Consider the following 15,190-nt stretch of genomic DNA (forward strand, 5'->3'; position numbering starts at 1 on the left):
TTTAGGGAGATCACTAACGCTAATTCTTTCCTTGAGCATGCGTAAACTTGTGACTTACCAAGGTGATTGGAGAGATGACTGTTATTTTTTTATTTTTTTATTTGCGTAATGGAGTCGAACCTGGTTGCTGGGTGACGTGACAATCACGTCACACATTATTTAAGAATTCACTAAGAATGAATTAAAGGTACCCGGTTATTTCTTACCATGTCCGCGATCTTATAAATCATCACAAATCTGTCACATGGGATGAGAGCACCCGTCCACTCGGACACATACCTTCTTCTTCTTCTTCTGCGTTCGTGGGCTAAAACTCCCACGTACACTCGTGTTTTTGCACGAGTGGAATTTTACGTGTATGACCGTTTTTACCTCGCCATTTAGGCAGCCATACGCCGCTTTCGGAGGAGGACACATACGTATACCAACTATCACCAACTTTGCTACTTTCTCTACACAGTGAGAGTGTTGTGTTAAATTATTGTATTAGGCCTACTAACATCAATTTCAATGACGAATGTGCAAAATCACTTCAGGAAACGAATCCACACTGTGCCTAGGGGAAACTCAGCCTGCTGAGTACTGGTATTTTTCAAACTGGTAACCGACGGGCGCATTGGCCTAGTGGATAAGACATCGGCCTCCAAATTGGGAGGTCGTGGGTTCGAATCCCGGCCGCGCCTGGTGGGTTAAGGGTGGAGATTTTTCCAATCTCCCAGGTCAATTTATGTGCGGACCTGCTAGTGCCTTATCCACCTTTGTGTGTGCACGCAAGCACAAGACCAGTTAAGTGCGCACGGAAAAGATCCTGTAAGTCTACAAGGTTGTCGTCAACAAGACTGAGACTGGTCTTTTTTGCACAGAATCAAATGACGACATTTATAACAAATGACGTCATTATCAAGATTGGTACATGACGTATTATTGTGCATAATTTCTTTGTGATCCGTTGTGTTTTCGTAAAGATACAGTGTATTTAGTCATGCAAGCGAGAGACTGGCCTAAAAAATGGCGGCAAAAAGCACATTTTCAGAGAAGGATTTTCGATCCTACATCAAAATAAGAACGGCACTTGGTAAAACGGCCGGTGACATACTTGAAGAGCTGAGAACTGTAAGCCCAGGCACAGCACCATCTCGCGCGACAGTTTTTCGGTGGGCAAAGCATTTCTCAACAGGGAAAACGTCTGTGGAAGATGCAAGGGGAAAAGTGAAGAAACCACCTGTAACCGACAATAAAATGGTGTCCCATGTGCAACGGTCAGTTGATGAAGATCCCCGAGTGAGCAGTCATTTTATCGCCGAAACACTGGACATTTCGTCGTCGTCTGTCTTGAGAATTTTAAAACACAAACTTGGATACACAAAGGTGTGCGCGCGATGGGTACCACATTTCCTCACTGAAGAGAACAAGATGTGTAGGGTTACGTTTGCCCAACGGCTACTCAAGATATACGACGGATGTGATCAAAAACGCTTGGATGGGATCGTGACTGGAGACGAAACTTGGGTGTACTTCTTTGAGCCAAAAAGAAAAGCTCAAAACAAAGCATGGATAAAAAAAAAAGGTGCCAATGCCCCTCGGATCGTGCGAAAAAGTCGCTCCGGCAAGAAGGTTTTATACACAATATTTTATAACACAAAGGGCGTCATTTTTCAAAAACCACGCGAAAAAGGCAGAAGCATCACTGGGGTGTACTACAAGGAAAAAGTTCTTGCTGGCATCGTTCGTTACTACAAGAGAGCCAGACCAACTACAGGATTGAAAGGGATCAAATTACTTCATGATAACGCACCTGCTCACAAATCCAAGGTGGTGAAAGAGTAACTGGAGGAGTATGTTGGTTCGATGGATTATAGAAACACCAAAATATCAAGCATATGCTTCCCCAGAAAGCGGCGTATGGCTACCTAAATGGCGGGGTAAAAACGGTAATACACGTAAAAACCCACTCGTGCAAAAAACGTATAATTAAGCATAATTAATTAATTCGACGAAAATGACGCCATAAAGCTTACGTTTTCAACCAAGGGACATCATTTGCACGTCCCCTGTCGCAATTCACGGATAATTCCGTCTTTGACGCATGTAAACAAAATGCAATCGTACACAAAGGTACAGTCCATTCCGTGACTTAAAAGGGATCTAAAATGACTTGTTTTATTTACAACTTGAGTGCAAGTTCTGCAAATTTGGAGGCTTACATGCCTTTGAATTCTAAGCTATGAATTTAACACACTAAAGCTCAAGATTACCTAAACCCAATTATGGACTCTTTCAAGATCAGTGTGGATTTTGTGCAAAAGACGAATTTGAAGACCTCCTTAATTTTCACCGACAACTCAACCATTCTCAGGGTGGTGTGAAGTACGCACAGAAATCACCCAGAAGTGTTAATAGTGCACAGCGTAAAGAGCGGGGCCCCGCACGTTCACTCCGTCTCACCGGGGCGGGGCGGCGACCATTGATCATTGAAGACAATCGATTACAGGTCGTCACCGCTTCACGACTGAGTGGCGGTGTGACTTGATCTTTCCGTCTCTGTCACAGTCTTGGGGTCTCTGGCCGTCCTATCTGATGTGTTGAGTTAGTCGTCCGTTTTCTCTTTCTTATCGAAGCTCTGTGTCTCAGAGGTCTGTCTGTCTTTGTATCTTTTTATCTGGACCTGTGACTGCTTGTGTTTTCTCAACTCATCTGGCACAATTTTCTCTTTTGTTGATCATTCCTTAGGCCAAATAAAAATATATGTTGGTTTAGGGTAACGTGACCCAAAAAGATAGGGCCAGTAGGTCGGCTTTTTAATTTTTTTAAATTTATTTTCTTTTCTTAATTTAGTCGATTTTAAAGGAGGTTACTTCCCTTAGTCTCGCTATGGTTCGCAAAATGTGCCAAAAGTTTTTTTGTTTTTTTTAGAAATGAAAAATAAATGTTAGGGTCGGGGGGAAAAAATAGGGTCGGTCGGGTGGTTACCCTAAACCAACATTATATTTTTATTTGGCCTTATTACTCAGTAAATATTTGACTGAATATTTTGCAGGGAATCGGGAGGCAGGTGTGTGTGTGTGTGTGTGTGTGTGTGTGTGTGTGTGTGTGTGTGTGTGTGTGTGTGTGTGTGTGTGTGTGTGTGTGTGCTGACATTGGACACATGACTTCTTTCACATGTCATCACCACAATATTTTTCTCTCAATGTTGTAGTAGTGTGTTTGATGACGTTACATCTGTACGTAAAAAAAATAAAAAAAATTACGGCACTGTGGTTTCCGCATTGTTCAATTTTTTAAAATATTTTTTTTTATTTCTTCAAAGACGTTTTATTCGGGCAATTTTACAATTTGTCATGCAATGCATAGAAGTCAGATACTAATAGAGTGGATATGACGGATAAAAACATATTCAATACAGCATACAATCAATTATAATAAGTGCTGTTCCACAAGGGTAAAACATGAAGCCCACTTCAGCATAAATTTTCCATAATTCAATTATGTACGCATTGTTCAAATTATTGGTAAATTTACTCAAACAATCTTTGACCCGACTGTCTCTCTCTCTCTGACTGTCCTCATCACTTTTTCTTCATTGCTCTCCTTTCTCAAATGGTTAACCTTCTCTTCCACCGCTCCCTCGTTCTCTCTCTCTCTCTCTCCCCCCCCCCCCAACCACCTTCCTCCACACGACTTTCTGGTCGGTTTCTCCAAGACAGAGGCAAGCCGCCGAAGAACCCAGAAGTGATGGGCGCACAATGAGCCCTCGGGGACCCATAGACTGTGCTGAAGATACCATCTCTTCCTCCCAATGATGAGAGCTCCGTTCTTGTTGTGGCTTGGAGGCTGTGAGGAAAACAATTAACTCTTTCAGAAGCGAGGGGCGAACGCCTGGCAGACGACTACAGATCTTGGCTGAAATTGGTGACGGTTTGCGGTATGATAGGATAAGGGGGGGGGGGGGGGGGGGGAGGGGGGGGAGCGAAGAGCTAACAAGCGGACGATGAAGTCAATTTAAGGATAGACCTGTACGTTCCGTTTATAAGGTGGATGGAAAATACTTTTTAATGACGACAGACAGACACACACACACATACATACATACAGACAGACAGACACATACACACACACACATACACATACACAGACAGACAGACAGACACACACACACACACTGACATACACACACACACACACACACACACACACAGACACACACACACACACACACAGGCGTGTAAACCCGATTTGTTCATGCTCTCTGTTGCTGACGCCAAAGTTTTACACACATTTTGTTGATGAGAAATAAAGATCATTCATGAACACTCGTACCAAACGTCCAGGGCCGGCGTCACTGTCAACTTTTTTTCTCACTTTTGTTTTGAAAAGAAGTGGGAAATGTGGGACACATTAAAAAAAAAAATCTATAGCCGTGATTGGTCACATTTGCAAGAGACCGAATTCAGCTTTAAGTACTTGGCCTCGTTTGCCCAGGGGCCCGGGTAGCTCAGGTGGTAGAGCACTGGACTTGTGATCGAAAGGTCGCTGGTTCGAATCCGGGCCGGGACGGACACAGGTCAACTTTATGTGCAGACCCAGAGACGGTATCCATCTGCCACCCCCGTGTCACCACAGTGGCACGTAAAAGACCTCGGTCATTCTGCCATAAGTGCGGCAGATGGCTGATACCACCTTGTGCTTGCCCTTGAGTAGCTGTAAGATTCTGTGATGGCTTATATAAATTCTGGAGGATGTAATTTTGGTGCTATAAAGAACCGACGCGCTCACAAAACAAAACGAACACTAGAATTGGAAAATTAATTAAAGTTTATTGAATACTTGTCGATGTCATGGTAATTCGGAATCAGCTCATAATATCAATATATAAAAGGCTAAACATAAATCTATGGAGAGGCTAAGTAACCTATATCGGAGCGTGGCGGAAAAACTAATCTAAGTTTAGAAAGTGAATAAAGCTAAAATGTGAAGTAGAAAAGACTAGCTTGAGTGAGAGTGCAGAACAGTAGAGTGTGAAGCGTGGAGCATGGAGCGAGAAGCGCGGAGCGTGGTGCGAGAAGCGCGGAGCGAGAAGCGCGGAGCGCGGAGCGGTGGAAACTGATAGAAAAGAAAAAACTAAACTTAGAATTCGAAACATCAAACTAAACATCAAAGGTGTCCTAAAAACATAAACATCAAAGGTGTCCTAAAAACATAAACATCAAAGGTGTCCTAAAAACATAAACATCAAAGATGGACGACAAAATGGCGGCCGAAACAAGATGGCGGCAAATCAATAAAAAATCACCAAGACAAAAATATGTTAGAAAAACCCTACATAGAATAAACGTAGGACACAGAAACGGAAAGAAGACAAAGAAACGGACAGAAGACACAGAGACGGAAAGAAGACAAAGAAACGGACAGAAGACACAGAGACGGAAAGAAGACACAGAAACGGACAGAAGACAAAGAAACGGACAGAAGACACAGAAACGGACAGAAGACACAGAAACGGACAGAAGACACAGAAACGGACAGAAGACAAAGAAACGGACAGAAGACACAGAAACGGACAGAAGACAAAGAAACGGACAGAAGACACAGAAACGGACAGAAGACAAAGAAACGGACAGAAAGTCATAACAAACAAAGATTCAAAACGAAAATTACACGAATTCGGTAAATAAAAGAAACATAGTCAGAAATGGATACTCGCCTTTGACAGCATCAATAATCTAAAACAGACTCAAGGCGAGCAACTGAACCTGAACTACAAAATAACTTAAAACAAAACTGGAGGCTGGCAGAAAACACTGGGCCCCGGAACAGAGCAAAAAAATCTATCTATCCTAAAACATCTTGTTCCGTGAACGGCTTCCCAGTAAGTGACGACGAATACAGGCTATCCACCACAGAGGTGAACTAAAAATTACTGCGCGTTACTACAATATTACTGTTGCAAAACATGCGTCCCGTGCTCTCCGGGGAAAAACTCCATAGGCTGTCCAGCGTGAGCCATACAGGCACATGAAATTAATATCAGAAAAACGCCGGCCACACTACCTTGTTTATAAATTAGTTCGTTACAATATGTAACGTCATTATAACAAAACAAAGTTCGTACCAGGACGCTCATACTTAATAAAGAAAAATTAGAAGATAAAGAGCGAGCTAGACCCGCACGCGAACCTACAGAGGTGGCTGCAAAATGGGAACAAATAGGGGCAAAAGTGAGATAAGATAATAAAAGTGAAAGAACAAAAAGGGGAAGCCACCACCACGGAAAGTCGCATGCGAGTCAAGCTAGACGCAAGACTAAAAAACACAAGCAAAACAAAAAGAATCTAAATACACAGAAGGCTCCTTAGCAGGGGCATTCACATTCCCCCCTCGAAGACATCTTAGTCTTTACAAAAGTCGACATAAAAAAATCAACAAAAATCATCGAATACATACGTGGTTCAAAAACAAAATCCGAGACATTACAGAATCCTTTTGGCATTATCCAAAACGTAGCTGTTCAAAACGCACTCTCATACGTGGTTCAAAATACAAAAATCCGAAACGTTACAGAATCCTTTTGGCATTATCCAAAACGTAGCTGTTCGAAACGCACTCTCTATGAGTCTCAATCTAAAAATCACACGTGTTCTTTCAACAAATGTAACATCATATTTCGTCAGTCCGTCACTGTCAACATATCGTGTCAACATTATTCTTACACCTTTACATAACCCGCAACTCAGTATGAAAGACTGTAGTCGCAACCTACAAAATACAAAAGAAAAACATCTTCAGTCGTCTTAATCATAAGCACAGGCATCCGCACGCGGGAAGGACTAAACAAACCGATTCATTAAGCGCTTGCCTCTGTCAAGAGCTTTCGTTCCAAAATGCGGAACCAAAAACATATATACAAATGGAGAGAAATCACAAAGTCACAAAATATTTGCATTAAGACGAAACTTTCTCCCCAAATCAAAACAGCGCCACCTGTCAAAAAAGGCGAACGGATTACGTCAGACCAAAACATGCACAAACGGTCTGTCGAAACAGTAACGTTCACTGGAAAAGTCATTGGGTGTCCGGGTCTGCCTTCACCAGCACGGTCAGCTTAGAGATGGGGCGCCAGTAGTAGAAAGTGGAATGGCTCGTCTTCGAGGTGACCTTGACAGTCTTGAGCTTGCAGGTTCGCACGAGTCCATCGTCGCTGGGGCGAACCTCCGTCACGAGTCCAAGAGGCCAATCTGCTCTGCATACGGCTTCGTCACGTAGCACGACGACATCTCCGACAGCAACGTTACGTTGAGGAAGAAGCCACTCTCTTCTTCGTCGCAAAGAGGCCAAAAAGTCTAGCCTCCACAGTCTCCAGAACTCGTCTGCCAGTCGCTGAACTCTTCTCCATTTCTTCCTCGCCTCGACGTCAGCGCCATCGAAAATGCCAGGGATAGGCAGTACCCCGACAGCCTTCATTGTCAGGATGTGGTTCGGGGTAAGAGGGAGAGGGCCAGTGGGGTCTTCCAAGGACTCAACGGACAGGGGACGAGAGTTTACGATAGCCATGACCTCCAGCAAAAAGGTTCTGAGGGTGGAAGTGCTCAAGCGGGAAGGATATTTGCGCATGAGGCCGTTGAGGATTCGTCTGACTGTGCCAATCTGCCTCTCCCAGACTCCTCCCATGTGACTTGCCTTAGGCGTGTTGAAAATCCACTCGCATTGACGATCTTCAAGCCTCTTCTTCAACTCTTCTTTCTCAATGGAGTTCCAAGCTTCCCTCAACTCTCGTGAAGCGCCCACAAAGTTCGTACCTCTGTCACATCTCAACACCCTGATCGGACCTCTGATGGCTATGACGTTTCGAAGGCCATTGATGAGGGCATCAGCAGAGAGATCATCCAGTACTTCGAGGTGAATCGCTCGCATGGAGAGACACGTGATCATAAGGCCGTAGCGCTTGACTTGCCTACGTCCCTCTGCGACAATGAAGGGGCCGAAACAGTCCATGCCACAGGATGTGAACGGGGCGGATTCTTCAACCCTGTCCAAAGGAAGATCGGCCATCTTCTGTGAAGCCTCCTTTCCGTACATCTTCTTGCATGTGACGCAATCCTTCAAAACTTGCGCAACCACGCGACGTATTCCAAAGATCCAGTAACCACGTGACCTAATGTGGTGAATGACGTTGGTCCTGCCAGCATGTCCCAGAGTTTCATGTGCTTCGGCGATCAACAGTTTGGAAACATGACAGTCTTGTGGCAGCAATTTTGGCTTGGACCATATGAGGTTCTTGGCATTTCTCAATCTTCCTCCGACTCTGTAGAATCCTTTCTCGTCTTTCTCAACGTTCAACTTCTTCAGTGTTTCTTCCCGAGACTTGCTGGGAGCAGAAAAGAATTCTCTTTGTGTAGCGAGGACAATCTTCTCTTCCGCTGTAGCTTCCGACGCCAGAACTTCTAAAGCAGGCATGTTCCGTTTGGTGTTGAGGAACCTGAGAACCTTTGCAATCCCTCGAACCAAAAAGCTCCATCTTGAGAACTTGGCAAAGGTTGTCTCCATCCCCACGTCAGATGTTTCAGCAATGGACGTGACTCTGCAGGAGCGTACTTCCAGATCATCTCTCTCAACAGTGGCTGTGATGTTTCCTCTCGGAATGTCAGACTGCCACAGGAACTGAGGACCTGAAAACCAAGTAGAGGCGTTGAGCTCTTTGACGCTTAGTCCTCGAGAGGCATGGTCAGCTGGATTCTGCTCAGTGGGGACATGATTCCACTGACTGACGGAAGAGACTCTGAGGATCTGGCTGATTCTATTGGCAACGAACACGTGAAACCTCTTCTGTTGATTTGCGAGGTACGCCAAAACGATAGTGCTATCAGTCCAAAAGACGTGCTCAAGCTTTTCGTACTTCAGCTCCTTCTCCAGAAATGAAGACATCTTGGCAGAAAGTGTTGCGGCTTGTAATTCCAGGCGAGGGACAGTTACCTGCTTCAAAGGGGCCACTCTTCCTTTGGCCATGACAAGACTGCAATGGACTCTGTCATTCTCATCTTTCAAACGTAGGTAGGAACATTGACCGTAGCCTCTTGTGCTGGCATCGGAGAAGTGGTGTAACTGAACCTGCGTCAAAGTTCCCAGGGTCGATGGAACAAAGTTTCGCGGAATGCTGACCTGTCTTAGACCGGGCAGCTCATCCATCCAGCTCTTCCAGAGGCCTTCCAAAACCTCGTCCAGTTCTTCATCCCACTCTGAGATCTTCCTGCATGCCTCCTGGAGAATAATCTTGCCCTTCAGAATGAACGGAGCAAGGAAGCCAAGCGGGTCGAACAGCGCTGCCACTGTAGCAAGGACTCCTCTTCTCGTCTTCGGTTTCTCCTTGAGGTCGGGAGCGAAGGTGAAGGTGTCGTCTTCTATGCACCACTGTAATCCCAAAGTGCGCTCCAAAGTGCCAGTGTCGACTGCACTTCCAAGATTCTGACGTTTAGAAGCTGAACATTCCTCAGGAGGGAACAAACTGAGAAGCTCATCGCTGTTAGACGTGATCTTGTGCAGGTGCAGCTTCCTTTTACTACAGATCTCTCGAGCTCCCATGAGAACTTTGGCTGCAGAAGAGACGTCGTTGGCAGCATGCAGTCCGTCGTCTACATAGAAGTCATTCTGAAGGAACTGTGCGGCATCTTCGTCTTCGTGAGAGTGGTCGCGTCCCGCCTGCTGTAATGCGTAGTTGGCACAACCTGGTGACGATACTGCGCCGAAGATGTGAACGCGCATTCTGTAGTCGACAGGAGGTCTGGTGCGGTCTCCATCTTCCCACCATAAGAAGCGCAGGAAGTCACGGTGTTCCTTGGTGACATGAAATTGATGAAACATCTTCTCGACGTCGCACGAGAAGGCGATCTCTCCCTTGCGAAAACGGCAAAGAACTCCGACGAGAGAATTGAAAAGGTCGGGACCTTGCAGCAGTGCTCCGTTGAGACTCTGACCATGTTTCTGTGCGCTGCAGTCGAAGACCACGCGGATTTTGCCTGGCTTCTTGTCATGATACACGCCATGGTGAGGGATGTACCACGATCTGTCGTTCTCTACTTCGTCTCTTGGAATCTTCTCAGCGTGGCCGCTCTCGATGATCTCGCTCATGAACTTGCAGTAGTCTTGTGCGTACATAGAGTCTTTCTCAAACCGGCGACTCAGCGAGTTGAGTCTCTTCAGTGCAACATAACGATTTGGGGGAAGCTCAGGGTTATCTGCACGAAAGGGTAAGGGCATTTCGTAGTGGCTCTTCTCATTCACCTTGATGGATCTTGCCAGGATCTCCATGAACTTGACGTCCTCTTGGGACCTGTTTCCCGTCTCCGATTCAACAAAATCCCTTTCCATGACATGGAGTGCGTCGGAGATGCTGGGTTCGGCGAGCGTCGTGCGATATACGAAAGTGACTGATTCACCTTCGTACTCGCTGGGACAATACTGTTCTGTTAGAGACACGTGCATCACGTCCTGGACAGACTGTTTTGGCGACACTTGTCCCAGTATGGTCCAACCCAACGGTGTGAGAACGGCGTATGGGTCTCCCTTGATGACTCTCTCTGGCATGAATAGCTCTGCATGATCGTAGCCAATCAACAACCCGGGAGTGCAGCCTTCGAGCAACGGGGGAATCTCGCTGGCAATATGACTCAAATGCTTGATGTTACGAGCAGTCTCTGATGTTGGTATGTTCTCAGTGTCATTGGTGAGATGGTCCGTCGTGTAGAGCGTTTTCAGGTTGTGGGAAACATTGGAGTTGAGGGCCTTGACACACAATCCGGTCACTCTCTGACATTCAATATGAGTGTTCTGAGAAGTCATAGTGTTCAGCCTCAATGACGCTGGCTCAGAATGAGTGTTCAGCTTGTCACTCAAAGATTCAGTAACGAAGGAGATGCAAGACATGGTGTCAAGCAGCGCGTATGTCGTATGCTCTACCGTGGGATTCTCTTTCGTCGAAACTCTGACCGGAACAATCATGGTAGCTCTGACTGGTCTGTCTGACTTGTTGGTCGTCGCGAATGCTGGTCCAGAGGCAGAAACACGGGCATCTTGACTGAGACAGACAAACCTTGAAGAGTCTGGCGGTCCCCGTGCATTTCGTTGCTGATTGGGAATCTTCTTCCTGTAGCTGGGCGCTCCATGCAGCATAGTGAGATGTGGGCCTTGGCACTTGTCACATATCGCCCTGGTAGTGCAGTCTACACTTCTATGGTCAGTCTTTCTAGCACAGGAGAAGCACAAGGACGCTTCGTACATGAAGTGTTTCCTGTCCTCAACGGGAATCTCATCGAACCTCTGGCATCTGAGTAGAGGATGAGAAGAAGAGCTGGTCGGAAAACGAACGGTACAAAAGGGACAGACTTCGTCGCAGTTCGTACTCAGGACAGTTTTAGCGTGGTGCTGACAAAGACATTTGTCACACTCTTGACATGCAGATGCAGTAGAACAATCCGTACTGTACGATGTTTTCTTGGGGACTGATGAACTGGCGGTCTGTGAGGTGGAAGAGGCGGCAGATTTGCTGGAGGAGAAAAGGGGCTCGCAAAGGATGTCTGCCTCTGTCTTGATGAAAGCTGACAACTCCTCAAAGGTAGGGTAGCGTTTCTTCTCGTTCTTGGTCTTGTTTACTTTCCGCACCCAGTTTCTCACCAACCAATCTGGAAGCTTGCTCATGAGTGTCTTGTGATAGGCTTGGTCTTCCAGATTCTGTAGCTGGCCTATCACTCGGCTCGCCACAAGGCATTGTCCAAGAAAGTCCGAGAAGGCGCGGAGGGCTTGTCCATCTTTGGGTTTGATTACCGGCCATGCATCTAGTTTCTCTCGGAAGGCTCTGGCAACGACGAAAGAACTGCCGAATCTTTCCTCCAGCGTCTGAAGGGCCTGCTGATAGGCCTGAGCATCCCTGATTAGAAAGAGTCCCTTGACCGCATCCTTCGCCGGACCGTCCAAGTACTTCTCCAAGTAGAGGAGCTTTTCCTCTGCAGAAACGCCCTGCCGCTCAATCAAAAGCGTGAATGAGGACCTCCAGAGAGGGTACGTCAAAGGATCTCCTGAAAACGTAGTGGGCTCCTGCGTCGGTAACCTGTTGATCAGGAGAGCCTCAGCTAGAGTACGAGCTAGGGCAGAACTCTCGGAGAGCACTGGCTGGCCTTGCATCTGAGGAAGGTATGCCTCTTGCCCGTAGTAGACGTCTGAAGGGCTCGTGACCGGAGCCTCTTGAAAACCATGCTGTGTGTAGTCAGTGTCAGGAGCAAAGCTAGCAGCGTGGTCATATTGCTGCGTTTGCATGGGAGGATGCATGACAGAAGGCCCATATGCAAAGCTTGGCACATAGGTCGGAGACTCTCGGGAGGTCATGGCAGGAAAAGGACCAGGGAAAGGCCCGGGAAAAGGTCTCGCTGATGGATTGAGGGATTTGTGAGGGAAACGGGAAGGCGCGTAGATCTGGCGAGGACGATCTTCGTGGCTTGGAATCTCAGCTTTGACAAACTGAGGCCGAAAGGAGGTCGCGAATTGGCCTCCGACTCTTGTCGTCATCGTGGTGGCTGTAGTCATCGTCGTAGTGGTAGGAGCCGTGGCTGTGACCGCTGCTGGAAGTGGGTGAAAAGCGGAGACAGGTTGAGCAAGGGTCCTGGAGATGCCTCGAAGAGTGTCGCGGATATCCTCGGCGGCCGACTGGAGATGCGAAGGGGCATAAGCCCTGACCTCCGTGGGCTGCTGAAGTGGCGGGAGTCCAGGCTTGGCTGCCGCAGGCTGATGTTGCCCAGAGACGAGGGTGTTGGCTGACGGCTGGTGACGCGGGCGGGCGTAGGTGTCGGCTGTCGCAGGCTTATATGTATCTTGTGTGTGCTGTGTGTGCCTATCATACCCTACCGCCACATCTCCTATGCTCTCTGAGTGTGTACCTACATGCAGGGGGTTGTGAGTACCTAGGTACCTATCAATGGGGCTGTCACGAGGTAGTTGGGGCATGAATCTTTCTCTAGCCCTTTGCTGGTCTTCTATGTCAGTTTTAATGATCTTAAAAACGTCATGCTCTTCTTGCATCTTGCCTTCTCTCTCCACCCTCTCTAGTGCAGCCTTAACTTCCTTTTCTTTTTTCTTCAAAGCTAACCTTTCATCTTGAGCTTCTCTCTCTAAACGAGCACACTCTCTTTCCAACTCTCTTTCCATCTCTGCCTTCTTCTCAGCAGCCAAAGCTATAGACCTTTCCAACTCTCTTTCCAACTCTGCCTTCTTCTCTGCCTTCTTCTCTGCCGCCAAAGCTTTAGACCTAGAAGCCTTCTCCTCTAAAAGCAAAAGAGTTTCTTCTTGTCTGGCCCTTTCATCTGCGACCATTTGCTGGGACTTAAATCTCGCTGCGCTAACCGCCAAAGAAGCATCTAGAGAAACCTCTCTAGCACCTCCAGAAGCGACTGTGGAAGTCAAGTCCGAGCTGGAGGCGTACGGGTCTAACTTGGGAAAGAGTCTGTGATATTGTTCTTTGAGCGTCTCCGTTTGCATGTGCATATCGCTCAGATCCTCTTCTATAGCTACATCACTTTCAGCCACTTGACAAAGCCTCGAGTTCGCTACATTCAGCTTGTTTAGGTGCTCACAGAGGACTATTTTATGAGCTTTAAGGGCTCTTCTTTGGTCTGGTGTCTCCCTAAAAGCTGTGCACAACTCGCTGATCATATTCTTATGAGCTCGGCTTATGGCCCAGTACTTGTCTGACAGTTCCCTCACCTCAGCATTAAGTCTAGCCCTAACAATGGCGGGGCCTCTTTCTTCTCTACTTCGTTGAGCGAGATGCTCTGCACTTGCAGCCTGTTGGGAGGGCTCAGTACCTAAACCTTCCTGTGTAGGAGAATGTTCAGCTTGAGAGGGAAAGTTATCTGAATTCAAAGTGTCTTGGGTCTGAGTGGGTTCAGCTAGAGACTCTCCCTGAGCGCCATCACGGTCGCCTTCATTCTTACGACTATCAGTGTCCGAAGCAAAATGTTCATCCCTCTCTACCTTCAAAGTGTAAGGGGATAGCTCGGCACTCTCATGAGAAGGTAATTTCTCATCCATACTTTAAGTCAAGTGAAAACGTAGAGGTTAACAAAGACTTGCGAAATATAGAGAAGCAAAATTCAAAACGGCACACCTCGGGTCACTCACTAGAGGGGAAGAAAATACGAAATACGAAGTGTGCAATGCTATGGTCAACAAACCTAAAATAATGCCTAAGTTGCTCTGCTCTGGGCCCGACAAAAATAAATTAAAATATTGTTCGCTAGATACGAAACACAGTTCCTTTAAGACAAAAGGTTCATGATCTCTTCACAAGATTCGTAAGGATAAGAAGTTCAAAAGTCAGTGGCCCTAATCACAGGCCTACAAAAGTTCATAAAGTTCTTTCTCGAAAACAATCCAAAATGTTCCAAAAAATATCAAAGTTTCCACTGTGCTTGCCCTTGAGTAGCTGTAAGATTCTGTGATGGCTTATATAAATTCTGGAGGATGTAATTTTGGTGCTATAAAGAACCGACGCGCTCACAAAACAAAACGAACACTAGAATTGGAAAATTAATTAAAGTTTATTGAATACTTGTCGATGTCATGGTAATTCGGAAACAGCTCATAATATCAATATATAAAAGGCTAAACATAAATCTATGGAGAGGCTAAGTAACCTATATCGGAGCGTGGCGGAAAAACTAATCTAAGTTTAGAAAGTGAATTAAAGCTAAAATGTGAAGTAGAAAGGACTAGTTTGAGTGAGAGTGCAGAACAGTAGAGTGTGAAGCGTGGAGCATGGAGCGAGAAGCGCGGAGCGAGAAGCGAGAAGCGTGAAGCGAGAAGCGCGGAGCGAGAAGCGCGGAGCGGTGGAAACTGATAGAAAAGAAAAAACTAAACTTAGAATTCGAAACATCAAACTAAACATCAAAGGTGTCCTAAAAACATAAACATCAAAGGTGTCCTAAAAACATAAACATCAAAGGTGTCCTAAAAACATAAACATCAAAGATGGACGACAAAATGGCGGCCGAAACAAGATGGCGGCAAATCAATAAAAAATCATCAAGACAAAAATATGTTAGAAAAACCCTACATAGAATAAACGTAGGACACAGAAACGGAAAGAAGACAAAGAAACGGACAGAAGACACAGAGACGGAAAGAAGACAAAGAAACGGACAGAAGACACAGA

At 46.2% G+C, this 15,190-nt stretch overlaps 1 protein-coding gene across 1 annotated transcript; it reads right to left on the minus strand.

The window, feature by feature from the left end:
- Positions 1–7,059: 7,059 nt before the first annotated feature.
- LOC138946545 (uncharacterized) lies at positions 7,060–13,521 on the minus strand. The gene is made up of 2 exons (XM_070317985.1): positions 12,538–13,521; positions 7,060–12,288 (listed from the first exon to the last, which is right to left on the minus strand). Exons 1-2 carry the CDS (start codon positions 13,519–13,521, stop codon positions 7,060–7,062), a joined length of 6,213 nt encoding a protein of 2,070 aa, XP_070174086.1.
- Between the last annotated feature and the right edge of the window lie 1,669 nt (positions 13,522–15,190).

Source organism: Littorina saxatilis, linkage group LG14 (assembly GCF_037325665.1).
Source record: "Littorina saxatilis isolate snail1 linkage group LG14, US_GU_Lsax_2.0, whole genome shotgun sequence".
Classification (NCBI taxonomy): domain Eukaryota; kingdom Metazoa; phylum Mollusca; class Gastropoda; order Littorinimorpha; family Littorinidae; genus Littorina; species Littorina saxatilis.

Coding starts and splice junctions, on each gene's coding strand:
- LOC138946545 (XM_070317985.1), bottom strand. CDS start 13,521: ATGCACATGCAAACGGAGACGCTCAAAGAACAATATCACAGACTCTTT. Junction 12,289..12,537: donor CCACCACGATGACGACAAGA/GTCGGAGGCCAA, acceptor ATGCAAACGCAG/CAATATGACCACGCTGCTAG.